Source organism: Triticum dicoccoides, chromosome 5B (assembly GCF_002162155.2).
Source record: "Triticum dicoccoides isolate Atlit2015 ecotype Zavitan chromosome 5B, WEW_v2.0, whole genome shotgun sequence".
NCBI classification, from domain to species: Eukaryota; Viridiplantae; Streptophyta; class Magnoliopsida; order Poales; family Poaceae; genus Triticum; species Triticum dicoccoides.
In genome coordinates, this window is record NC_041389.1 from 80,356,912 (window position 1) to 80,383,462 (window position 26,551).

At 46.4% G+C, this 26,551-nt stretch overlaps 1 protein-coding gene across 1 annotated transcript; it reads right to left on the reverse strand.

Annotated features, from left to right (window-relative positions):
• Positions 1 to 19,970: 19,970 nt before the first annotated feature.
• LOC119307471 (serine/threonine-protein phosphatase 5-like) lies at positions 19,971 to 25,475 on the reverse strand. The gene is made up of 8 exons (XM_037583553.1): positions 25,243 to 25,475; positions 23,195 to 23,288; positions 23,070 to 23,120; positions 22,279 to 22,452; positions 21,762 to 21,941; positions 21,345 to 21,464; positions 21,004 to 21,137; positions 19,971 to 20,382 (listed from the first exon to the last, which is right to left on the reverse strand). Exons 1-8 carry the CDS (start codon positions 25,380 to 25,382, stop codon positions 20,307 to 20,309), a joined length of 969 nt encoding a protein of 322 aa, XP_037439450.1. The 5' UTR covers positions 25,383 to 25,475; the 3' UTR covers positions 19,971 to 20,306.
• Between the last annotated feature and the right edge of the window lie 1,076 nt (positions 25,476 to 26,551).

A 26,551-nucleotide genomic window follows, 5' to 3' on the forward strand; every position in this document is an offset into this window, starting at 1 on the left:
TCACCGGGGTACTTCCTTCCTTCCTCCACTCGAGCACATCTATCGGCCAGAACTTACAGCTCGGCAACATCCGCGACCTTGTTCATGGCCAACTCCTCACGCATCTTTCAATTGCGCACGTTTTGGTGAAACGCGCTGATGACGGCGGCATGATGAACATCGGGGATGTTGTACTTCACGCGGCTAAACCTCTGTATGTACTTGCGCAAGGATTCTCCATCTCTCTGAGGGATCACATGCAAGTCACTTGCCTGCCCAGGAGCCACGTGGCCGCCTGTGAAGGCACCAACAAACTCGTGGCACAGGTCGGACCAAGAGGCAATGGAATCTATCGGCAGATGCATCAACCATGACCTGACGTTGGGCTTAAGTGCCAATAGAAAATAGTTGGCGAGTATCTTGTCGTCCCGTGCCCTGGTATCTTGCATCGCAATGGTGTAAACGCTCAAGAACTCAGACGGGTGAGTCTTGCCGTCGTACTTCTCCGGGACTTCTGGTTTGAACATGTGGGTGTTGGGCCACAGGAACTACCGCAGCCCGCGGGTGAATGTTGGACAAGTGATTGCATACGGCAAGTCACTAGCATCCCCCGACGCAGGCTTGTACTCAGCGGGCCCAACACGCCTATCGGACTAGTGGCGCGCTTCCCGTCGCTGCTCGATGGTAGTCCGGGCGTCCTCCTTGAGGCGCTCTTGAAGAACTTGGCGCTGGTCACACCGCGTCTGTGGGTCTGACGATGTCGTGGACACGTTGTCCCGGGCGTCGCCCCAACGGGCCGGCCGTGGCAGAGGGGAGTGCACCATGGTTGCGGCGCCCTCGACCCTGCCACTGCCTGCACGCGTCGGCTCGTCATTTCGGTGCCGCGAGGGGCTTGCCCCCTGGTGGCCATCTCTGTTGGCATGACCAAGAAGGCTTTGGATAGTAGCCCTCCACTCCTCTTGCTTCTCCAAGGCAGGAGGAAAGTCAAGGAGCAGTTGTGCTCGTGACAGCGCTTCCGCTCGCGTGGGTGGCAGCGTAGGTGCGAGGAATGGGAGGAACTCGAACCTCTAACGACGTTAGAAGGAGTGCCATCTCGATACCGCGGCCACGCGCTCTTTTCGCCTGCACCATGATGTGCACGTCGGCCCTGCTGAAAGTGCAATCATGCCCTTAATCATATTTTGATGTTGATGACAACATGCATGTTGGGACTAATCATGTTTATCAAGTATATCTCAGGATTATGTCTCAAAGGCCGTGTGTGGATCATGACTAGGGACAAATGCATATAACTCAAGATCGGAGATACAAGACATTAGCCTTGGCTTTATTTACGGTTTGTTCTTGAGTATAGGGATCCTGCACTATTAAGAGGGGATCGTTGGATCTAGTGAAAGATTTGCTCAAATCCACCAACTCCAGTTTTTCTCTTCGGACGTCCGATCCCTCTCAGCTATCCGGACGTCCGGCTCTCTATGGTTGTCTGGTGGTTCTGTTACAGAACAATATTCATGGATTTCCGAACCTCTCCGGACGTCCGGTCTCCGGACGACCGGCACGTCTAGGACGCCCGGTATTTCCTCCACAGAACAACATTTACGGATTTCCGAGCCTCTCCGGACGACCGGCACGTCTCGGACGTCCGTGTGCTGTATGCTGATTCGTGGCTTATGTGTTCCCAGCGGCCAGACGACCGATAACTGTCGGACGTCCAGACATATTTGTGCCACCGGACGTCCGATGTTGTCCAGATGTCCGACCTCTTCTGTACACTTAAGTGGCTCAAACGGTTACTTTTTCCACACCCACTATATATAGGCTTCTCCCTTCCACAGGATGTTGTTGACCATTCACTTTGAGCTTGCCAAGAACACTTTTCACTCTCTCTCTCTCTCTCTCTCTCTCTCTCTCTCAATCCTCTACATCAAATCCTAGATCCTCAAGTGATTTGGGAACATTTGAGAGAAGTTCTCCAATAAAGTGATAGATCCACTCCTTCCCCTTCTTTGCACCAAAGGAATTCGTGACTTGAGCAAGTCTTGAGATTTTCCCCATCGTTCTTATTACTCTTGGAGGTTGGAGACTCCTAGGCGGTAGGAGTCTTTCGGAGAGGAATCGATCTTTGTGATTACCCCTGGAAAAGTTTGTGAGGGTTTGGGGACCACCCCAAGGTCTACCACTAGTGGTTGAGAAACGCCTCCGTGGTGTTGTCTCAAAGGGAGAATAGGGTGAGCCTTCGTAGCGTTGGTGTGCCTTCGTGGTAACATCCACCTCTCTAACGGTGACTAGCTTCCCTCCAAGGAAGTGAACATCGGCATACATCCTTGTCTCCTGGAGTTGTGGTTATTCCTAACCCTAAATCTCTACGTGTGGTTACTTGTCTCTTAGCACTTACTTATATCATATTGTGCTTGCTTACTTACATACTCTTGTTACTTGCTTAGCACTTAGTACTACACTTCAAATTGTTAGGCTCACCTTCATATTCCGCATTATTGCCTAAAATTGCTAAGTAATAATTAAAATTTGTAATTGTACCTATTCACCCCCCCCCCCTCTAGGTCCATCTTGATCCTTTCACCTGTGTGTCTTGAGAGTAACGCTGAGGGCTCTTGTCGTGGCGACGTCCGGGGTCCTCAACGTCGCGACGCGGTTTGTCGTGCACGAGTTGAGGAGACCGCGGCACACGCGTTGGCAATGTCAATCATCTGCCCTTGGAGGTCCCCTCACCACCCGCAGGTGGCACAGCTCCACCCTTGGGCGCGGCGGCGTGCCGTCCCCTGTCGCCAATGCAGAGGACGTTGGCGGCCTGACTTCTTGTAGTCGGATGGTGTGGACGACCTCGATCTCCTCCACCACTGGAGCCCGCCCTGTCACCTGTCCGCGCGAGTGCGGGCGGAGCGGCCCCGGACGGGCCGACCGTCGCGGCTGTCTTCTTCTTCGGAGCCATGGTGATGAAAGAGCTACTGTACTAGCTACTGACCAGATTCTCACAACCAATGCCCCCTACCTTGCGCGCCAAAGATGTCGGGGAAAACGATCACCTATGGGGTCACAAGGATCCCTTCTATGTTCGGCGGGGGATTAGTTGCATGAAGAGCAGGTCGAGTCGTTAGCACACAGGGGATTTTTATCCAGGTTTGGGCCGCGAGAATGCGTAATACCCTAGTCCTGCTTTTTCTGGTTTATGAGTGTTCTTGAGCTTTTGAACTAGCTGCGATGCATGCCTTGTCCAAAAGTCCGAATCCTCTCTGTGTGCGCTTTGGGCCTCCTTTTATACACAAAAGGGTTGCCACAGTGGCACACAGGAGGTGTCAAGCTACATCAATCCAAGCTTATCGCCTGATCAATGTAGGACAAGCGCATTTAATGTGATGCCTACGTGTCCTCTCTCTTTATTGGGGACGGCAATGGAGGTCATCCCGTCCTTCGCCGCTATCCCTACCCTTGCCACGCGTCTGGGATGACGAGGCCTACAGCGCCATGCTGGCCAACCAGCTGCTGTGTTGGCAAAGCGGTAAGCTTCCATGAAGATCTGCATGCCACCATGCAGGCACCTATTTAGCTGGCATGCTTATCGTCGTGTTGGAGTGGTGGTGAGGTGGCAGAACCCTGCCGAGCGCGGGCCTGGCTGCGGCCCAGCGGTCGTCCCGGCAAGCCTTGGAGTCGTCCTCGGCAAGGGTCTTGCCGGGGGTCTTTATAATTTGGCCCCACATGGACTCGTGGGCTGTCGATCTTCGTGAGGAGCCGCATGCTACCAAGCATGTGCTCTCCAAGCCTTGATCTTGAACATTGTTGATGGTGTCAGAGCTCTCAACCCCAAGGGCTATGGCCTTGCTGGTCTCTTCGCAAGCTGCCCCGGCAAGGGGCTTGCCAGGAGGGGGCGCGCAGGTCGCCTCGGCTGGCCTTGCTTGCCTCTTGCTGCTTGCTACTCTAGGCAGCAGTCTTGATGATCTTTGTTCTTGTCTTGCCTTCTTCTTTCCTCCTCTGCCTCGCCAAGCCTTGTTATGGGGGTGGCATTGACCGCCCGTGCACAAGTAAGGTGTACAGAAGCACCCATACTTTTGTACACCGACGACAGTCCTCAAAGGTAACAAGCGTCGGTTCCACACAGGAACAATCTCTTCAGTGATGCTCAATCACTTTGGGTTTGTAGGTGTTTGGGTTTGGATTTGGGTTTTCCTCACTTGATGATTTTCTCTCAAAGTCCTCGAAGGATGGGATGCTCTCAATGACAAGTGTCAGTTTCTCCGGAGCAGCCAACCAGCTAGTGGTTGTAGGGGGCGGCTATTTATAGCCTAGGGAGCAGCCCGACATGATAAGACATAAATGCTCTTCAAAGATATGACCGTTAGTCGAATATTTGAGGTTCGAATTCCTCAAGGCTATCATGTTCCTCATTGTGTAGGCAATCCGCACTGGCAAATTCCTAACTCCTCAGTCATAACAAATTCCTCAGAGACCAGAAGATCTTCGTCTCTGTCACTGAAGAAATTGACTGGACTGAGATGAGATTTCCAATGGCTTCACTTGAAAGGATTGGATATATAGGTGTAGGATTTTGAGATGAGCATCACTTCGAAATCAGTTTCCTTAGTATTACCTCGACCCCCTTTAACAGTACGGTGTTTCCTATGAATCAAGAAAGAGAAAATGAAACTACGAAAACAAAAATCTTCACGCTTCATAATCCTCGCATGAATATCCAAGTCTTCAAGGTCACACCAATTTCTTCACTTTCAAAATCTTCAGAGGAACCAAAGTCTTCAGCTGAAGACATACATTTTTAGGGGTCGACTTTCATCGTAAATATCAAAGTCCTCATCGACTTATAGAGCATGTGTACACTCACAAACATATTAGTCCCTTAACCTATAAGTCTTCAATACACCAAAATCACTAAGGGGCACTAGATGCACTTACAGAAACCTAGTGATCCTAATTTTGATGATTGCCTATTTGAGCTTCGTGATCCCATGCGTGCCAATGGAGATGTTGGATTTATTAGTAGCATCATCTCTCAAGTCATTAGAATTCATAAAGATGCACATTGTCATGAACATAAATCTAATGAATCACCTTCTCTAGGTGATGATCAATCCCAAGACGATTTTGAACATGGATATTATGATGAGGATGATGACAGTGACTTTGATCTCAATGAGTCTATGAGACACTTTGGTCTTATGGCTAACATTCGCAGTTAAATGGCCGGAGGAAAGGAATGGGTTCTTGATAGTGGATGTACCAATCACATGACCAGTGACAAGGATATGTTTCGTGAGCTTGCTGAAAATAATGGTCCCCGAAAGTATGTCACTTTTGGTGATAACTCAAAGGGTAAGGTGGTTAGCCTCGGTAAGGTGGCCATCTCACATGACAGCTCCATTCGAAATGTTATGCTCGTTGAACCTCTTGGCTACAGTTTGCTTTTCGTATCGAGACTAGCCGATTTCGGTTTCAATGTCCTATTTACTGAAGTAGATTGCAAAGTGTTTCGAAGAGATAATCATAATATGGTCTTTAAAAAGGCTCAACCTAGAACTTGCTTAATTGCTAAATCTTCTAAAGGTTGGTTGTGGCATAGAAGGTTAGGTCACGTGGGCACGCGAAATCTTGATAAGCTTATTAAAGGTGATCATATCCTTGGAATTAAAGATGTTGTATTTGACAAGGATAGACTTTGCAGTGCTTGTCAAGCAGGAAAACAAGTTGGAGGAAGTCATCCTGTGAAGAACATCATGACCACGAGAAGACCACTCGAGCTGCTTCGTATGGATATCTTTGGTCCCAACGCCTGCAAGGGTCTCGGTGGTAACTCATTTGGTTTGGTCATTGTTGATGATTTTTCCAGATTTGCATGGGTGTTCTTTCTCGATGATAAATCGCAGGTCCAAAAGATGTTCAAAAACTTTGCTGGGAAAGCCCAAAATCAATTTGAAGTGAAGATCAAGAAGGTTCAGAGCGACAACGAACGGAGTTCAAGAATGCCAATGTGGGTACCATTCTTCACGAGGAAGGGATTTCACATGAGTTCTCGGCTACGTACATGCCTCAACAAAATGGAGTTGTTGAGAGGAAGAACCGGGCGCTCATTGAGACGGCAAGAATGATGCTTGATGAATACAAGATGCCAAGACATTTTTGGGCAGAAGCGGTTGAGGCAGCTTGTCATGCAACAAATCAACTATATCTTCACAAGCTTCTTGGGAAGACAGCATACGAGCTTCTCACCGGTAACAAACCCCAAGTTGGTTACTTTAGAGTGTTTGGCTCAAAATGTTACATTCTTGATAAGCATCATCATTCTAAATTTTCCGCTAAATCTCATGAAGGTTTTCTACTCGGTTATGGCTCAAACTCTCACACTTACCATGTCTACAACAATTTCACTCGAAAGGTTGAAAAGACGGTAGATGTGAAGTTTGATGAACCTAATGGCTCGCAAGTAGAGCAATTGTTGATTGATGTAGGAGATAAAGATTCCTCGGAAGTAATTCAAGACTTGTATATTGGCAAGATTCGCCCAACGGGGGTGAAGGAGAGTACCTCGTCCGTTCAAGTGGAAGCCTCAACTTCACGCCAAGGTGAACCACAAGTTGACTTGGAGGCATCCACAAGTGGAACACATCAAGATGATGGAAACGAGGATGTACAACAAGATGAACCTCATCGACCTCCTTCTCCACCTCCACAAGACAACAAGAATGCCAACGACAATGAAGAAAGACCAGAGGAAGAACAAGACAATGAAGAGGATGTTCCACCCCGACCCAAACAAAAGCTCTCACGAGTTCGAGCAAGAGTCTCAAGAGATCATCCCATCGAACAAATCTTCGATGATATTCAAACCGGGAGAATTACTCGCTCTAAAACTCGTTTGGCTAACTTTTGTGAACATTACTAATTTATTTCTAGTATTGAGCTATGAAGGTTGAAGAGGCTCTTGAAGAGCTACACAATTTCGAGAGGAACCAAGTATGGAAGTTGGTTTAAAAGCCTTATGAGAAGCACAATGTCATTGGAACCAAATGGGTGTTTAGGAATAAGCAAGATGAAGATGGAAAAGTTTTGTGCAACAAGTCTTGTCTCATTGCTCAAGGCTACACTCAAGTCGAAGGTATGGACTATGGTGAGACATATGCCCCCGTTGCTAGACTTGAGTCCATATGCATTTTACTTGCTTATGCCAATCATCATGAAATTACTTTATATCAAATGGACATAAAAAGTGTTTTTCTAAATGGTGAAATTGAGGAGGAAATTTATGTTAAACAACCTCGCAGCTTTGTTAATCCTAAGAAATCTGATCGTGTATACAAACTTTACAAAGCTCTTTATGGTCTTAAACAAGCTCCTAGAGCATGGTATAAATGCTTGACTAAGTTTCTTACTGAAAAAGGCTTTGAGATGGGAAAATTGATTCTACACTTTTTACTAAAAGGGTTGATGGTGAATTATTTGTGTGCCAAATTCATGTGGATGATATCATATTTGGTTCAACTAACCCTCATTTTAGTGAAAAGTTTGGAAGGCTAATGTCGGAGAAGTTTGAGATGTCTATGACATGTGAACTCAAATTCTTTCTTGGTTTGCAAATCAAGCAAACTAAGGAAGTTACCTTTGTTTCCCAAACAAAGTATACCAAGGACTTATTCAAGAAGTCCAACATGCAAGAAAGCAAAGGTATGAAAACACCCATGCCTACTAGTGGACCTCTTGACTTGACTAAGGATGGCAAACCGGTTGACCAAAAGGTTTACCGCTCTATGATTGGTTCATTGTTATATCTATGTGCCTCCCGTCCCAATATTATGCTAAGTGTGTGCATGTATGCACGATATCAATCGGCCCCCAAAGAATGTCCTCTTAAGGCTGTGAAAAGGAAAGTGAGATACGTAATTCATACACCAAACTTTGGCATTTGGTATCCTAAGAGGTCTTCTTTCTTGTTGGCTACTCAGACTCGGACTATGCCAGAGACAAGGTTGATAGAAAGTCCACTTCGGGTACTTGTCAATTTCTTGGTAGATCTCTTGTATCTTTGTGCTCCAAGAAACAAAACTCGGTATCCTTATCCACTGCCGAAGCGGAATACGTTGCCGCTAGACCATGTTGTGCTCAAGTACTTTGGATGACCCAAACCCTTAAAGATTATGGGATACATGTGAAACATGTTCCATTGCTTTGTGAAAATGGAAGTGCTATTAAGATTGCTCATAATCCTGTGCAACATTCTCGGACTAAGCATATTGAAGTTCGACATCATTTCATTCGAGATCATGTTGCTAAAGGTGACATCAATCTTAAGCATGTTAGTACCGATAAGCAATTGCCAGATATTTTCACCAAACCACTTGATGAGAAAGTGTTTTGTCGTTTGAGAGGTGAATTGAACATCATTGATGCTTCAAATTTGTAGTAGGAACTCCATCGAGATGCATGCAAGGCATGAGCCTTTCTATGACTAATCCTTGATATTTCTCTTAAGATGATGATCATATGTCTTGGATCTACTTGTACCCTTGCATGTTATCTAACCCTTGTAGGTACTTGGATGAGCTCAAATCCATGAGATTTCAAGTCACTCAAATCTTAAGCAATCTCTACATCACCAAGTTTCTACTTTTTGGTTGTGGAATACAAGGAAGGATGAACTCACTCAACATATCCTTTGACAATTTCTATATATCAAATTTCATTTGGTATCAAGTTACATGTTTGTCATTTTTGGATACACAAGTTCTCTTCCTTGCAAGACTAACCCATGTAGGAAGATGAACTCAAACTTCAAGTGAAGCTCTCAACTATTGATGGACTACATCAACCTTGGGCTTCCAACACAAGTTCAACTACATGACCAAGATCAACACAACCCAAGGTATGTCATTCCATCTTAGAGAAGCTTTGACCCAAGTCATGAGTTAAAGCAACTCAACAAGAGGTGAATACATCAAAGTGCTTAAATGAAAAATGGTAACCCCATTTTGAGCTTAAACGATGAGTATGACCTATGATCAAGTGACTTCACTTGACTCCTAAGTCAATATACTCCAACATAGGTGACTTTGTCGCCTACCCCCTCTAGACGAAGTTCTCTAGCGTTTCTGCTTGTTGTTTTGTTTGTGTTTCTGTTTTTGTGTATGGGGAGCCTATGCATGTTACATGTCTTTCCAAAGCTTTACCTGTTGCTATTCATATCTTTATCTAAAGCTTTGATGTATGTTGTCATCAATTACCAAAAGGGGGGGAATTTGAAAGCACAAGTGCTCCCTGGGTGATTTTGGTAATTAATGTCAACATATCTCTTGTTGGACTATTGTTTTTATCTATTACATTTCAGATGAGTTCAACAATGGAGTGGCAGGACAAGAGGATGTGGAATCCCTTCAAAATGCTAAGGACAAAGATTGGCAAAGGCTCAAGACTCTGCATTTTCATTTTTTTGATCCAAGATCACATTGAATCCATAGGAAAACCAATACTATTAAAAGGGGATGAGGTGTTGCTTAATGGATTGCTTGCTCAAGTGCTTAGTGATATTGCTCCAAAAAAAAACCAACCACTTTCTCATTTCCACATATGTCCAAAACCTAAAGTCAAACTCGGCCCCACCGATTTGATCTATCCGGCGCCACCGAGTTCACTTGACATAGCCACTGCCAGAAACCCTAATCAATTCGGTCACACCGATACGGATCTCGGTCTCACCAAGATGGCCTTGTAAACTCTCTGTTGCCTACTGCAATTATTTCGGTCTCACCAAAATGTGCAATCGGTCCCATCGAGTTTGCCTGACCAACTCTCTGTTTGATCAATTGCTGAAATCGGTCTCACCAGTTCATGTGACTGGTCTCACCGAGATGAGATTTTGCCCTAGCCCTAGCACATTCATCACACCGAGTTGTTCTTGTCGGTCCCACCGAGATTCCTAATATTGACATTTTGAACTAGATCGGTCTCACCGAGTTTCTCTATTTGGTCTGACTGGCTGAGTTTGGTAAAATGTGTGTAACGGCTAGAATTCGTGTGGAGGCAATATATACCCCTCCACCCCCTTCTCCATTTGTGAGAGAGCCGTCAGAATGTGCCTACACTTCCACTACTCATTTTCTAAGAGAGAACCACCTACTCATGTGTTGAGACCAAGACATTCCAATCCAACCACAAGAATCTTGATCTCTATCCTTCCCCAAGTTGCTTTCCACTCAAATCATCTTTCCACCATATCCAAATCTGTGAGAGAGAGAGTTGAGTGTTGGGGAGACTATCATTTGAAGCACAAGAGAAGGAGTTCATCATCAACACACCTTCTATTACTTTTTGGAGACTGGTGTCTCCTAGATTGGTTAGGTGTCACTTGGGAGCCTGCGTCAAGATTGTGGAGTTGAACCAAGGAGTTTATAAGGGCAAGGAGATCGCCTACTTCATGAAGATCTACCCGAGTGAGGCAAGTCCTTCGTGGGTGAAGGCCATGGTGGAATAGACAAGGTTGCTTCTTCCTGGACCCTTCATGGTTGGAGCCCTCTGTGGACTCGCGCAACCATTACCCTTCGTGGGTTGAAGTCTCCATCAACGTGGATGTACGATAGCACCACCTATCGGAACCACGCCAAAAATCTCCGTGTCTCCAATTGTGTTTGCACACTCCAATCCCATTCCTTTACTTTCTTGCAACTTTGCATGCTTTACTTTCCGCTGCTCCTATACTCTTGACATGCTTGCTTGAAATGTGTTTGGAATGCTTAAAATTGTGCTAATCTACAGCCTCAACTTGAAGAACTTAAAAACTTCCACCTATACTTGTTGAGTGTCTAATCACCCCCCCCCCCTCCAGACACCTCTTCTTGATCCTTTCACTTACATCTGGAGCCAGGTTAAGAGCACAAAAGGGATTCAACCCCGTCTTGCTATAGCTTTCTAAGCTTTCCCCGAGTAGTGTTTTAGTCATCTCATTGACCGCTTTATCATCCAGACGCACTTGGCAATGACATTGAGGATCTTTGACATCGCAAGTGTATTCGCGCATTAAGCCGGGTCGGCGGCTCAAAGGTATGATCCTCCAAGCGACCTAGCATCGGAGCAAATCAACTCCGGTTAGCCCTTTAGCCAGCAAGGCTCATACCTTTGAAAAGGTGGGCATATACTTAGCTCGTTCAGCGGTGCTGATCCGGTCCGGAAGTTGATGTTTTGGGTTAAGACGACAGTCGCTGAAACCCGACAGAGGATTTTCATCAGATGGAGATGTATCTTGGCAATAGAACCAGGTCTGATTCCAGTCTTTAGGGTGACTGGGAAGTGCGGCTGCAGGGAAGATAGCATCTCTTCGTCTTTGCATTGAGATTCCACCAAGTTCTAAGCTGGGTCCGTTTGTAAATTCAGTCTAGCGGTTCAAATAATAATACTCTCTGAAAAGGTCAACACTGGGCTCTTCTTGAAGGTATACTTCACAAAAGACTTGAAAGTTGCAGATGTTGGAAACAGAGTTGGGTCCAATGTCTTGAGGGTGAAGTTGAAAGAAGTTTAATACATCGCAAAAGAATTTTGATCCAGGCGGTGAGAAACCATGGTTTATATGGTCGGCAAAGACTATGACTTCGCCTTCCTTTGGCTGAGGTCTAATTTTTGTCCCTGGAACTCACCAGTGGACGACATCCTTGGCTGCTAGAACGCCCGTTTGAACATATTCATTGAGAGTTTGCTCCGGAACAGTTGAAGCAACCCAATTGCACGAGGTGATAGTCTTAGTCATCTTTTATCACGTAAATCCTAAGAAGGAAATATTGGTGGGTTAAATTCATGATGGTAAGCCGCCCAATGGTTAAAGAAAGCAAGTTCATTACGCAGAATTGGTTATGTGCAAGGATTGATTGCTATGTAAGAGGAAAATAAAAGGCATGACTAAATCGGCGGAGCATACACGAGTCATATCGACATTGGATAAATACTGACGATTTAAAAAGATCATAAGTAAGCCGGTTGGCATTTGGCGGGTTACAAAATATCAATTAAGCCGCCCGTACAACAGTGATCAAGCAGGTATCTATAGATCCGGAGTTGAGCGAAAAAACTCACCAAGTGCTCAACAAAACAGGTTTCACAAATCAATTCTGTAATATTGGATCAACGACAGCTCAAAAATAGAAGGAAATTACTAGCCCTAAAACATAGTGGAAGAACTACTATGTTGGGGAGTGAATCTGAACAGAAGGGAATGGATCTATAATTGATAGCGGATACTAAGATGATTAAAGCATGGCTTTAGCATTGCGTTTTGGTTCAACTAAGTGACATAGCAGATGAACTACGGGCAAGTACGATGAACAGCGATGAACATCGAAGAACGACAGGAACCCTAATGCAGATTTGGTGCAAGGGGAGATGGGTACCTAGTGATGCTGATGAACAACGGAGGGGCGCCGCCTTTTTTTGGTCGAGATCAGGTTGATGCGGCGGCCAAGTTGATGCAGTTGACTGGGTTGGCGGAGCTCCGGTAGCATTGGTCGTCGCGAGGAGGAAGAAGAAGAGGCAGAGGCAGGGGTAAAAGCGAAGAAGAGGGCCCCTGTCCCTATTTATAAGGAAGTGATTAGATGGCATGCGTGAAGATCGAGGAGGCAAAATAATTATGCTAACAATGCGGGCGCCTTGTTTTTCGGGAAGTTGTTAAGGATAAAGATCCGTTGAGATACTTTGGGTCCTGTGCGGGATTAATGCATGTGAGATCATGGCGGGTTACAATGGTTCTGTTTATATGACATCATGGCGGGTTATAGTGGTCTGCATGAAGTTCGCCATCGATGTAGTCTGTTAAGTTAGAACAGTGAAGATTGACATGAACAAGTTCAAATCAACCTGGGGTCTAATGTTGGGGATATAGCTCCAAGGTGTGACCCGCCCAGGAGGGGCTGGGTTACACCGTTGGCGGCTTAATATGAAGAAGGTCCAAGGAGGCCCAAAGTGTGAAGACGACGGCTCATAGAAGCAGGCCTGGTAAAAGCCCAAGACTCGGGCCTATGAACCGCCGTATGATGACTTGCCCTGTAAGGTATAGCTAGTTAGAAACCTAGCCGGTCACGTTGTGTGAGCCGGTCGGGACTTTGCAAGCCTCTGGGTCTCAACCTGTGTATATAAAGGTGAGACCCGGCGGCGGGTTCACTCAGGAAACAATTGATTGATAGCTAGGTCAGGCGTATTTGCTCCCTTGTAATCGAATCTCAAGCAATACAACTAGAAGCAGGACGTAGGCTTTTACCTCGTTGAGAGGGGCCAAACCTAGGTAAACTCTTTGTGTCCTTTGACCCGTTCAACCCCTTCAAGCTAACTTAGCTGCGATGGCTCCACACCTAAGTCCTTTCACTAGGGCATCTGTCGTGACAAAACCACGACACCCATGGTGATGCCGACATTTGCCGACAAGGATGGGGGTATCGGCTCATCTTCGGGCGCCTCTTCCATTGGCGCGTCTGCAGTGTTGGCCTCCATCTGCCTGTCGTCCTGCCAGCCAACTGCAATGGCGGCGATCTCCTGCTTCTGCTTGGACGAGAGGTTGTCCCAGATAGCTTTTGAGCCTGAGGAGGACATGTTGGTTCTGGTGCCGAAAGGAGAAATGGAGCATAGGATGTTGTGGATGTTGTTATGACTTGGCCTGAGGTTTAAATAACGGGCGGATGGCAGGACAACCTACGAGGTAGTTAATGGCGGGTCGCAGACGGATGGATAGGTGGCACCGGAGCAGGTTCCTCGGCATCCGCACATGTTTAATGCAGGTAGGCGAACGGAAGGGTCGTTGTTTGAACACGAAATAGTCGCATGCATCAGAAAGTGGTGCGGGCAGAGCTCTCGGCCGGACCAATGTGAGAGGTCGCGTCCACTCTGAGCCAACATGAATGCGGCACTGAGCGTCGCTGACCGCTTTGAGCGGGAAAGGGAGCGGGAAAGGGAGCGGGCAAGGGAGAGTTTTGGGGTGGGCCAGATTTGTCATACGCTTGCATGGTAGCGGTTCGGACACCCGCATAGCTACCCCAGTTTGCTTCCGGTTTGCAAAAAAAGGACGTCCGAACCACCGAGCGGACCGATAGAGGATCACGTTGAATGACAAAACACGTCCGGACGGCCCAGTCTAGACTATTGCGGGCGGTTTGAGGATCAGCGTTGGAGCCCAATCTAAACAGTTGCGGGCGGTTTGAGGATCGACGTTGGAGATGCCCTTACAAAGAAAGCCTTAGAGCATCTACAGTCGGGCATCTCAAATCAGTCTCAAATGCCCAGGTGGACTGGTCACTGACCGGTCACAAAAAAACAACCCACCCGGGCGCCTCAAACATGCCTCAAACCCCCGGGTTGTTCGATGCCCCTCATATCCAGCCCAAATGAAGCGGATATGGGATGGGGCGGCCCGAGCACACCCGAGCGCGTCCGCTCGGCCCACCACCGACCGCCGGCAGTCCCACCAAAACCCCGAATCTGTCACCTCTCCGAACCTAGCTTACTCACTATTCTCTCTTGCTTCGTCCCTTTCTCTCCCTCTCCGATTTCGATCCAATCTGGTGACATGTCGAGCTATGGCAGCCACTCCGGCTCCGATCTCGACATCGAGGAGGAGGTGGCCCTCCGCATTGCGTTGGAGCGGTCGAAGGTGGATACCGGGGGCAACTCTGGATCTGCACCGTCGCTGCTCCCACGTCGGCGCAGAGCGGACACCGGAGCTGGGCCCTCTCGGCCCGCGCGCAGCTCCACCAGAGAAGCGCAATCCGCTTCGCCCCCGCGCCGTCACCTTCCACCGCCAGCCGCTGCTCCATGCGGGCAACGGTTGGTGCTAGTGCCCGCTTCGTCGGCCCACACGCGCACTCCGGAATCGGAGGCGCGCGCCGCTTGCCACGAGAGGCAGCGGGCAAGGGAGAGGGACACGACGGAGCAGTCCGTGCGGCACCACCGTGGGTTGCCGGCGGAGCTTGACGAGAACAAGCGGCTCCTCGCCTGGGTCTCCCGTCGGTCGCTAACGACGGCGGAGACGGACGCTCGCTGCATACGGCAGAAGAACGCGAAGGTGCTCTAACTGTCATTGAGTAGTCAGGGCGTGAGGCGGCTCGGGTGGCCAAGTTGAAGCAGCATCAGGACAGGGCCGTCCGCCGGATGAAAGGTCTGGACGACCTCGTCCAATGATGGCGACAACCACAGTTCCACGTCCTTCTCCGACGACTAAGATCCTCCACCAGCCGCGGACGCCTACAGCTGTGACGTTCCTCCATTTATTATCGTTTTTCAGTCGTTTAAGTTAAGAACTTGTCCGGCGATGAACTCCGATGATCTTTTGGATGATGTAGAGTGGGTTTATGTGCATTTGGTTGTCCGTCTGATGTCGATTTCGTTGTCTGTCGTTTGATCGTGTAGAATAATTCATCGCGTTGCGCACGTAGCACGGATATAGGGTGACAAATATGAGGTACACGGATGTGAATGCATTATCTGAGTCGTAACCGGTCAGTGCCCGCGGGCGTTTGAGGGTCCGGATTTGCCAAGTCCCTCCTTAGATGCTCTTATCCTTTTTGGTTCTCCTTTCTCTTGCTTGGACTTTTTGGCTCTCTTTGACCAGGGTTCACAAAGCCGAATGAAGATTCATTGGTTCCCAAGCTTTGACCGCGTGCGCTTTACTTATTTTGCCCTCGCTTTGCTCGACAGATGGGATGACATATAATCGGCCGGTCCCCGGCCCACTGGCATGGAGACCCCACACCAAGACCTCTCCCCACACCCCACTGCCACATCACCATCCAGGTATGGCACGTCAGCGCCGTCCTCGAACTCGAAGAATTTCCGGGATCATGCATGCCGGTGCTCTGCAACTTTGCACGGAGAATACATCGGAAAATAAAGAAGGGCAAAGAGCGGAGAACATGTGTGTGTGTGTGAGTTAAAGCCGACGGGTCATGCGACGCTTCTGAGTTTTGATCGATCCATCCATCCATACTCATGGATGTGTTTACTTTGTGCGTACTTTGAGCCGGCCGGCGTATGCATGTGTGCGTCCTTTTCCTCTCTTGTTTCTATCCCTATCCCAGGCCGCGCGCAGAGGCAGTCACGTCACGCGTCGCGGCATCATAAATCCATCGGTTATTAGTTTGGCCGGCGCGCAGTACGCGACCGTGCCGCATGCATTATTCCTCTTTCATTAATAGTATAAACTTTTTTATTTTCTTGGAAAAGACCTGCATCCGTTATTATTATTAAAGAATAAAGGACCTCGAACATATCAAAATGTGAAGGAATGTTAAAATTACTGGTAAGATTTTGACAAAACCCCGATTTGTGATGTTTTCCGTCACAAGCGCACATTTCAAGGTCCGAAACTATCGAACGACCACTGTCGGAGTCAAAACGAGCACCTAAGTCTTTATAGACGGACGGACTCGAACAAAATCGTAGACTCGAAGACCAACTCAATGAAGAAATGCCGTCTCTGCAATGAGTAGAAAACCTTAACCTACACTACTAGATTCAGTCAAGGCACCGAGATTCTCCTCTCCGTCATAGGCAGCCGGAGCTGTAGGTAGAAGGGAAACGAACCACGAACTCGTCGGTTGTGCTTGGAGGGGATGGGTTCACCGTAGCCACATCTTATCATCGGAAGGAAAAAAACAAGAAATATAACTTTTTCGTTTTTCCTTGAGTTTTTGTATGAGTGTATAAAAAAACTTTTTTTTACCACCGTCGCACCTTTATTCTTTGTCCTCTCTTTTAGAGCATCTACAGTCGGGCACCCCAAACCCACCTCATACGCCCGAACAGGCCGCCCGGTCACTGGCCGGTCACGATTTTTCGACCCAGACGGCCACCTCAAACAGGCCTTAAACGTCCGGGCTGACTGACATCCCTCGTATCCAACCCAAATATTGGGGCGGATATGGTTGCGCCCGGGGGCGTCCGCCATGTAGGACTGACGATGGGGTCCAACGCGGACTCGTCCGGAAATCCGGCGATCCGACGGATGCCTCCTCCGTCGCTGCGGTGTGAACGTCGCGTGGCGCCGCTCCGGCTCGCTGCCTGAGGCCAAAGCCGGCTATTTAAGTCGGACGGCGTCCCCCAACCCTAGCCCATCCACCTCTTTTCTCTCTGCGCCACCACCCGAGCACGTCTGCCTCCTCTCCCACGCTCTCCCATGCTCTCCGGCATCGCCATGGTCTGGCGGCTGATCACCGCGTACGCTATGCTCACGCCCTGAGTACCGGAGGCAGTTCGTAGAGGAGATCCAGGCAAGGCGCGCCGCCCACATCGCTGTCGGGTTGCCTTTGGACTTGCCGGAGCCGGAGGAGGACTAGGGGCAGCAGCCGAAGGAGGAGGAGGGAGAGCCGCTGTCGGACCCGATGGAGGAAGAGGATCCGGAGGAGGACGAGGCGGAGCCACCAGAGCAGGGCTTCAACATGGCGGAGGCGGAGTTCGCAGTCACCCAAGCCGCGGAGATGACAGAGTAGCAAGCCATCCTGGAGTCCATCCAGGATGAGGCCTACGTGGAGGCTAACCGACAATTTTTCCGGCAGGAGCAGGCGGCGTCCGACGCGCTCTTCGCCGAACTCGGCGCGGAGATAGAGGAGGAGGAGGAGACCAGAACGAAGCAGCCAGAGGCGTCCGAGGCTCGGGAGCTACAGTTGCTACCCATGCTACCGGAGTCGGGCACGGAAATTGTCGACATCTCCGACGAGTAGTAGCTAGATCTCTATGCAGTACGTAGGTTTTATTGTTTGCATGTTTTTTGTATGGATTTAAGAATCTGGTATGGGATGTTTGGATACAATTGTGCTAATTTGAGGAGTGCCCGGTCATCGCCCGCGCGGTTGTGCTAATTTGGGGAGTGCCAGGTCACCGCCCGTAGACGCGTCCGCGGGCGTTTGAGGGGTCATATTTATCATATTCGGTCATAGATGCTCTTATTTTACCTTTTTCTCTTTCAACGGTAGACGGACCCACACGTCATTTGTCTTAATGATCCTTCAGTTACATGATGTAGAGCATAAAGATTAAAAAAACAAAAATTGTATTCTTTAAACAAATTTATAGAGAAAAGTGTCAATATATATCCCTACTACCATTGTTTTTTGGGGGGTTTTGCATTGCCATTTTACTACTCCCTCTGTTCCTAAATATTTGTCCTTTTAGAGATTTCAACAAGTGACTATATACGAAATAAAATGAGTGAATCTACATTTTAAAATATTTTTACATACATCCGTATATTGTAGTTCATTTGAATGTCTAGGAAGACAAATATTTAGGAACGAAAGGGAGTGCATGCAAGAAAGCAGTGGCAACGAAGAACGGGAAAAGAGCGGGCCTGCGTCAAAAGGAGGAGCGAAATTTGAAGCCGACGACGGTCATGATGATCATGCCAACGATCCTGAGTTTCTGATGGATCGACGGATCGGTATTCACGGATGGATGTGTTTGCGTTGTGTTGTGCGGCACCTTTTTCTTTTGGAACAGTGCTCGGTTTGTGTCGTGCGTACTTTGCGCTGCGGCATATGCATATATGCATGCATGTGTACGGTGCACCTTTTTCTCTCGTTTTTATCTACCATCCCGGCCGGCGCGCAGATGCAGTCACGTCGCCCGTCGCGGCATCCATAAACCCATGGGTGAGTTTGGCCTCCGTCGCGTTGGCGCATGCATATGCCTCATGCGTCTTCTTTCATGATGATGCGTTGGGCACTCTTCATGCTTTTGCCCATTCCTTTTTCTTTCTCGTCCACGCATGGTACGTAACGTACGCACAGTCCTTTCTACGCACAATTCGCCCTCAGTGCACTTGATATTTTTTTGTCTCAAGAAACAAAACTATGCAAGATTAGTTTGCGCCAGCGCACACGCAGATACGTGTATTTGTGCACACATGCTATGTCACTGAACTCTCTCTCTCTCACACACACACACAATCCTACGCGTCGTGTACTATTTAGGTGTGATTTGTCCTGACCCTGTCAGCGATCCGATGTAGTATTGGATCTTGAGTGGATCTTGGGTGAACTGAACGGAACAGAGCGATCTCATCCATTACTGCAGCGAAAGCACCCCTCCACCTAGGCCTGCAGCAGCCTGCAGAGCTGCATCGGTCGCGTGTGACGGCGTAAATACGCGCCTCGCCACGCCGCCCATTAATACCCGTCACGCTTACACTTACGATCGATCCAGCGAGCCTGGCTTGGTCACATGCTCCTCGCTCGCTCGCTTGCTTGCAGCCGGCGTCGATCTCGCTCTCGCCGGAAACGGAACATGGCGGGAACGGAGAGGAGGGCGGCCACCGAAAGCAGACGCCCATCGCTTGCAGCAGCAGCTGATCGACACAGACACACAGTAGTGCCACATCTCAGGCTGTGTGAGAGTGTTTATTTGTATACAACGCTACTACTCCCATAGCGTTTATGGAGAGCGACTCATGCTGATGCTTTGCTACCGCTCAAATGATTAACCAGATATCAACATGACATACTGCTTTTTATATCATTATTAGGAGTACAGTATTTTGCGTGTCGACTGGAGTGATCCACGTACATCTTATTCTTAGATGGGGCCAGATTTATTATAACGTACAAAGATATAGCATATACTCCAGTTTGTATGCGAAATGCTAATCATTGCAGCTGTACACATTTTAGTTGGTCAATTCACACACGCACTCGAGTATCTGATGATTTCCACAAAAGAAAAGATGGGAGGCATTATCTTTTACATATACTCCTTTCGTCCCAAAATAAGTGTCTCAAGTTTAGTACAATCACCAAATTTTCACGGGTTTAGTTTAGTTTATTATAATTAGGTCTCGATGCGGGTACGGCTCTACTTTCTTTACATCACACCATCATGCGCCTGAAAAGCACACGATGGCGATGTATCACTTGCCATATTTCTAGGGTACCGTTTCATCATTATCTATCCATGCAGACCAGACTGCTCAGGAGAGAATTTCGGTATGCTTCAACATCATACCAGACCGGGGCCAGCCAAAACCACAAAATAAAATCTGAGCACAAGCATCTAGTGTTATACTCCAACATATTTTTTCCTTCTACAAATCAAAGAAATGCAACCAGCATAACCCCACCAAAGCTTGTATACACCGCATACAGCGAAAAACCACACAGCAACAAAATTGGAGTGCCTGGGTGTACACGACACCAACACAGGGTCGTCGGTTTACAAGATATATGGCATTTCAGTTCTTCCTGTGTGAGAAAATACCTGCCCCCCTTTTCAACCATAAACCGCCAATACGGATCACGCAGTCAGGGGTAGTAGAATCAAGAAGACGTCGTCGACTGTGCATCTGCTTTGGAAAGATATCAAGCAGTAGCTTCGTTCTCTTTGAATATACGAGGAAGGATCTCGTGGATGGTAATGTCCAAGGGCTCAGGGCTCCTGCCAAAAAAAAAGTGCCAAAGAAGAGGCATGGTACGCTATTAAAGCTTGTGATTACCATAAAGGGCAGGCAAGAGTGATGGTTATCCAACAGGTTGCGAAAGCAACCCCCAAAGGCATCAACTCAAGGTTGTAAAGCACTTAGCGGTGCAACAGCAGATGCATCTAAAGTTCACAAGAAAGGTGTTGTTGAGCATCACAAGATTGCGATGCGTAACGGGGTACATGCCAGCTAAAATGGAAGGCTAGCAGTTTCCTTTCTAAGCATGGAGAAATACCGGTAGACTTCTAGAAGAATATCCATGTGAGTGCATTATGTCCGTATCCTGGGTTGCTTGAGCCTTGCTAAGGAAAATTAATAATGCGGTGGTACAACTAGTTGATTATTTTGATTGCCGTGTTGACTTACTAATGCTGTCGATGGCTATCCTGAATTTAAGAGGAATCTTAAAGGATCAGCAAAACTTTAGCACAAGCAACATTAATAAATAGGCAATCATGGCAACAGGAGCTACAATAGAGACATATTTGGATAAGATTTTGACTTGACAGCTTTCAAATTGCCAAGTCACAGGTAGATGAACATATATACGGATCTTTGGACTGAAGAAGGAGAATTACCTGCACAATGCTCGTCCCTTCTCTGTTGTGCTAGCAACAAACCATATCTTCCGTAAAATTGGTGATTCAAATTGTACAAAGAACCCATCACTCTGGTCAAGCTTCCATTTTCTTGATCCTTGACCTTTCCAGACCTGCATATGACACGGGTCATGTTAGTCTCATCTTGTACTCCCTCTGTAAAGTAGTGATCTAAACGCTCTTATATTTCTTTACGGAGGGAGTACATTCTAGCACCAAAGATATCAAGGATGAAACAAACTGAATACCGGTTCAAGGGATGCAACATCAACACTATAGAAATGCAGATCACACCAACACAGAGAAGAGGTGAATCGAACCTGTGGATAGGAGATGATGCTCTTAGGTGCTACCATACAGGCAGCCTTTGAAAAAGACTCCTCAGAGTATTGCCGCAAATATGCGAAGCAACTGCCATGGGTATGGGGTGACTCAAAGGCCTACCAGAAAAGAGAGCACATAAGTGTTGATAAGTCGAAAATTTGGGATATAAGTTATAATGGTAAAGAAACAAATAGATATCTAAAAAAAAACTGATCCTTGGTACTCCCTCCGTTCACTTTTGTAAGACCTTGTAGACATTTAAGACAGCACCTAAAACAGTTCAATTTCAGCTGTCTTAAACGACTTACAAAAATGAACAGAGGGAGTACCATAAAACTTAAGGATTTCCCATTGCTTATGCACCGTATAAGTTTGAGAAGCAGCAAACAAAGAGTCCTGAAGCAGCATAATACCTTCTCAATGTTAACCACTGGGGCATATTTTTCAGTGTCAGTCTTCTGATCATCAAGAAGAAAATCGACCTTAGCATCCACCTTTCCTGTGTCATGCCAAACCTTTATCGCTGATTCAATCACACTGATAACAAATGAGAATATATTTTGTCCCATTTTTGCATCTCCATACTTTGTAACCTGCAATGGAAATACATAAATCATGAAACATACATGACAGGCCATGTTTTGTACACAACAGATGTCAATATCTTCTGTAATTTATGCGACAATCAAACTCATAACATTAAATATTTTATGCAGGTGATATAATCTACAACGTGCATCTGTATACATATTCGAATTTTGAGAAGAGCATTCAAGTGCATCTGAATTGGAATGCTAAAAGTGTAAAAACATGAAATTAAATAAAAAGGAATTGAAAAAACTATTCATGGGCTGCCTTGCTGATAAAACTTCTTGGTTCCTGTTTCCGCACTTTTATGAGGGTAGCAATTGCTGCAATAAAAAAACTCACCAGCTCCTTTTTCAATGACTGCAAGTTCTTCCCAATGTCAATATTGGAACGCAGGTTCTCCACATCAACAGCTCGCTTCTGTTCCCTTGCTAACTGAGTAAGCCTCTTGATCTTTCTCGCGACTTCTGTATTTTGTGGATTGTGCTGCAAAGCTATTTGAAAAGCAGATATTGCCTGCATGAGAACATAACGTAACATAATCTTAGTTATGAATTTAACACTGCTTCATCTCAATACAGAAATATACAGTTTGAGCAGATATTTTCCAGATTTCGGTCAGATAAGGAGAACATGGGCCATAGTTAAACAATTTGGCCACAAAAAACAGGCTTCGTAAGTGGATGCATGCAAACAGCAACAATAAAGGAATGCCATTGTATGGTTCATATAAAACCTCAACACAAAATAATCACATTCAAGAACAAGATGCATCTTATATTTTTTGGAACAATAGCATGTATAACGTAATATAGTGAAATAGACAACATTTTCAAAAAGCTTAAGACCTTGGTTCACCCATTATTTATCAATTTCACTACAAAGAGTATCAACTGAGTAGTCATCTGATCTACATCCTCAGATCTGTATTTTGCATACTTGCAATCAATAGAAACACTACTTAAAGCACGAATTTTTTAATGTGATTGTTTCTCAACTTGCTACAACATAGTTGACTTGGACACTTGGTCAAAGAGTACACTTTGCGGAACATTAAGGAAAAAGAGAGGGTGTGACCAAATCCCTCTCCCCTGTCGGTCAAAAGTAGTAAGTCATTTGCCTTTTACTCTAACCTCCTCATACTGCTCCATGGCCTCCAAAACACATCCTTTCCTGAAATAACCCTGTATTGTGGAAGAAGTTAGGAGCAAAATAAATGACAGAAGGTGAAGCAGAGTGCAATTTGGCATTTCTATACCTTCTCCCACTCTGGTTTCAGTTTTATTGTCGTCTCAGCATCAGCAAGTGCCTTATTAAGCTTAACCAGCTGCAGAAATGCAGCAGCTCGGTTGCTGGCAGTGATTTAAATAAAAAGGATATCAGAAGTTTCCAAAAAGTTTATTTCAATAAAAGCAATACATCACAACTCTTCAACTTAATGCCTGCTTTTACTACTTGAAAGTTGGCTTGGCTCTCAGACCATTTTCTTTTTCTTTTGAGATTTCAGACCAATTAATTTGACACCTGCTTAGCAGCATAGATACCCTCAAGTTGCCGTTGCCAAATTTTGACAGCTTTAAGAAGACAACACAATCATTCTTAACTATATTTTTGGCTAGCAAATAAGGCCTCCCAAATCGTTTGATTATTGTAAGCCTAGAAAAACATTGTCGATAATAGATTCCAACTTAACTTCTCAAATAGAATTTACCGAATGATTTGTTTAGAACACATTGCATAATTGATTGCTTCCTTGATCTATATACGCAATAACAGATCCTCCTCGCTTCCCTCTATGTAGTTCCATTGCCTGCCCCTCATGATTGGATGGTTTAGGATTCAGTATCTCTACCTGACGGCTGGGAGAATATCTGGTGCACTAGGTGACCCAGTCTCAGTTGGCATCCTTTAAAGTTTCAAAAAATTCTGAAAACTATATACATGACATAGATAATATTGGTACCTAACATGTCACAAAATTTCAAATCAACATTCATAACACAGGTCAAGATTTCCTTTTGACAAATTCAACTCTGAATAGTACCTAATGTAAGGCTTTAAAAATGGCCTATTATCAATATTGGTACCAAATTTATTAGTTTTGTTTTCTGAGTTATGTTGTGAATTTCTGTCAATAATAGATTCCAACTTAACTTCTCAAATAGAATTACCGAATGATTTGTCTAGCACACATCACATCACATGATTGCTTGCTTCCTTAATCTATATGCAATATCAAATCATCCTCATTTCTTTCAATGTAGTTTCATTGCCCGCCCCTCGTGATTGGATGGTTTAGGATTCAGTCTCTCGCCTGAGGGCTGAGGTGCTGACTGCCTAAATCAGTTAGTGGGGTTGCTTAACTTTCTTCCACACTCATTCTCACCGGTCATCATGTGCCTCATATAGTCATATTTCAATCTATGTCAAACAGGCAAAGTGTGGGTTTATGATAGAATCAACAACACTGCTTCCACAACAACAACACCATGTAAGGTATACCCTAATCATAACCGGCTATGCGAAGTAAGAAATCTTAGAATACTTATACATAACAACTGAAGAAGTCGCCTCTTTTTGCTTCGAGCAGAAAGTACTGGGCCTAGAAGGTTTTCCTACACTTGGGAATATTAGTTGCATCCAGAAGTAAATCTTCACGAGGCAATGATAGAAATAATATTTTCTCTGTCTTGGATCGTATAACAGGCACTTTGGAAAGGGTTTGTCTTGTCACATGTGCGCTAAACCTGACGCATGGTAGAGCACAGCAAACACTGTGCATCGATGGGCTATATCGCAGAAATGTGAATAATCGCTAACATCAGATTATTGGAAGCATACAAGCTTAATTTCCAGTGGCATAGAAACAACACCACGGAAGGCTTATTAGCTGTTAATGTAGTTTCAACACCAATACAGCTATTTATAAGTCTAAAGCTCTGGAACTTAGGCCTCCTTTGGTCCATAGGATAGGAATGTTATAGGAATTGGAAATGAGATGGCATGTGTCTCAATTCCTATAGGAAAAAAGATGCCATTTATTTCACAGGATTGAAATTTGCAATGCTCGCCAGGCGGCAACACGGCGACACACAAATCAAACCTCAGGGCACATGGATCCCAAAGCCTAAATCCACAACACCGCAACATATGTGCTAACGCCGCGCATTTCCTCATTCCATCTGACCAGCTGACCAAACAAGCGCACGCACGATCTCAAGACATCTCCCCCCGAAGAGATCGATCAGAGCAGTAGGGTTTCGCGCACTGAACGAGCGGAGATGGGAAGGGAGGGAGAGGGGGCACCTGTAGAGGGTGGGATTGTCGGAGTCGAGCTTGATGGCCTGCGTGTAGAGCGCGGCGGCCTTGAGGTAGTTCCCGGACTTGAAGTGCTCGTTCCCCTGGTCCTTCAGCTCCGCCGCCCGTCCACCGCCTCCGTCCGCCATCGCCACCGCCGCCGCCGCCGAGGGTTACAGGGGTTAGGGTTTTGGGGTCGCGAGCTCCTCGTCTTCTTTCAGTTTTTGGTCCTCCTTTTTTTTCCTCGGCCAAGAAAGCACGTGTCTAGTTTTTTTTTTTTTGAAAGGAGCACGTGTCTAGTTTTGCCTCTCTTTTTTTCATTTTCTAACACATACACACGCATACATCGAAAGTGTACACTGGGTGCGAACCAACTTGTGATTGGATTGTTAAAGGGACTGTGGTATCCCCAGCACACCAGGGTTCAAATACTGGTGCTCGCATTTATTTCTAGATTTATTTCAAGATTTTCGGCGATGCGTATTCAGCGGGAGGAGACGTTCCCGGCGACAACGAGGTGCCTACGGTGACTTCGTAATTTTCAAGATGATATGTCGGTTCGGTCTTTCGGAGGTGCTCATAGGGGTAGGGTGTGCGTGCGTGCCTTCATAGGGATGAGTGTATGCGCGTGTATATGAGCGCTTGTGTCTGTACTGATGTTCAAAAAAAGAAATGTACACTGAGTAGCAAGTAGCCAGGGAGCTGCAAATTTTGAACTGGATTCAAATTGCAAGCTTCTTTTATATTACTCTGTCCGTTCAAACTTAGGAGATGTATTTGGTTTATCAAGTTTAGTATCGACTACCAAGTACTGGTACGACTCGGAACAATGTGCATCATAAGCATCACTGCCGCACAAGTCACAACGATAGAAAACGGCATCGCTGCCGATATCCATTCCATCACACGGGGAATTCGTAAAAAGGGGTGAAGGTCTTCCAAAGCTACGTCCCAAAAAGTAGGGACGTGGGACAAGACGGCATCATTCAATCTGATGAATTGGATCATAGGGTTTCACCTGAAAACCACAGGGATGCCGCCACCGCATCTCGAGCCAGCAATGAGACCTCCAAGGGAGAGATGACCTCGGTGCATGGATTTTGCGCCCCTTGGTCGAGTCAACGGTTTAGAACTTGAGATCCTAGGCCAAACTACCGACAGACCAGGGCAATAAATGTGTGAAATTTGTTTTTCCATGTGTTGTTCTTCACATAAAGATTATTAGCTATTTGCCTGCCTCATGTGACTTCTGAGTGAAACGGGTTGTTTGTGATAAGACAAACAAGTCGGCGGTTAATCTGATTTGTTGTAGTGTTAG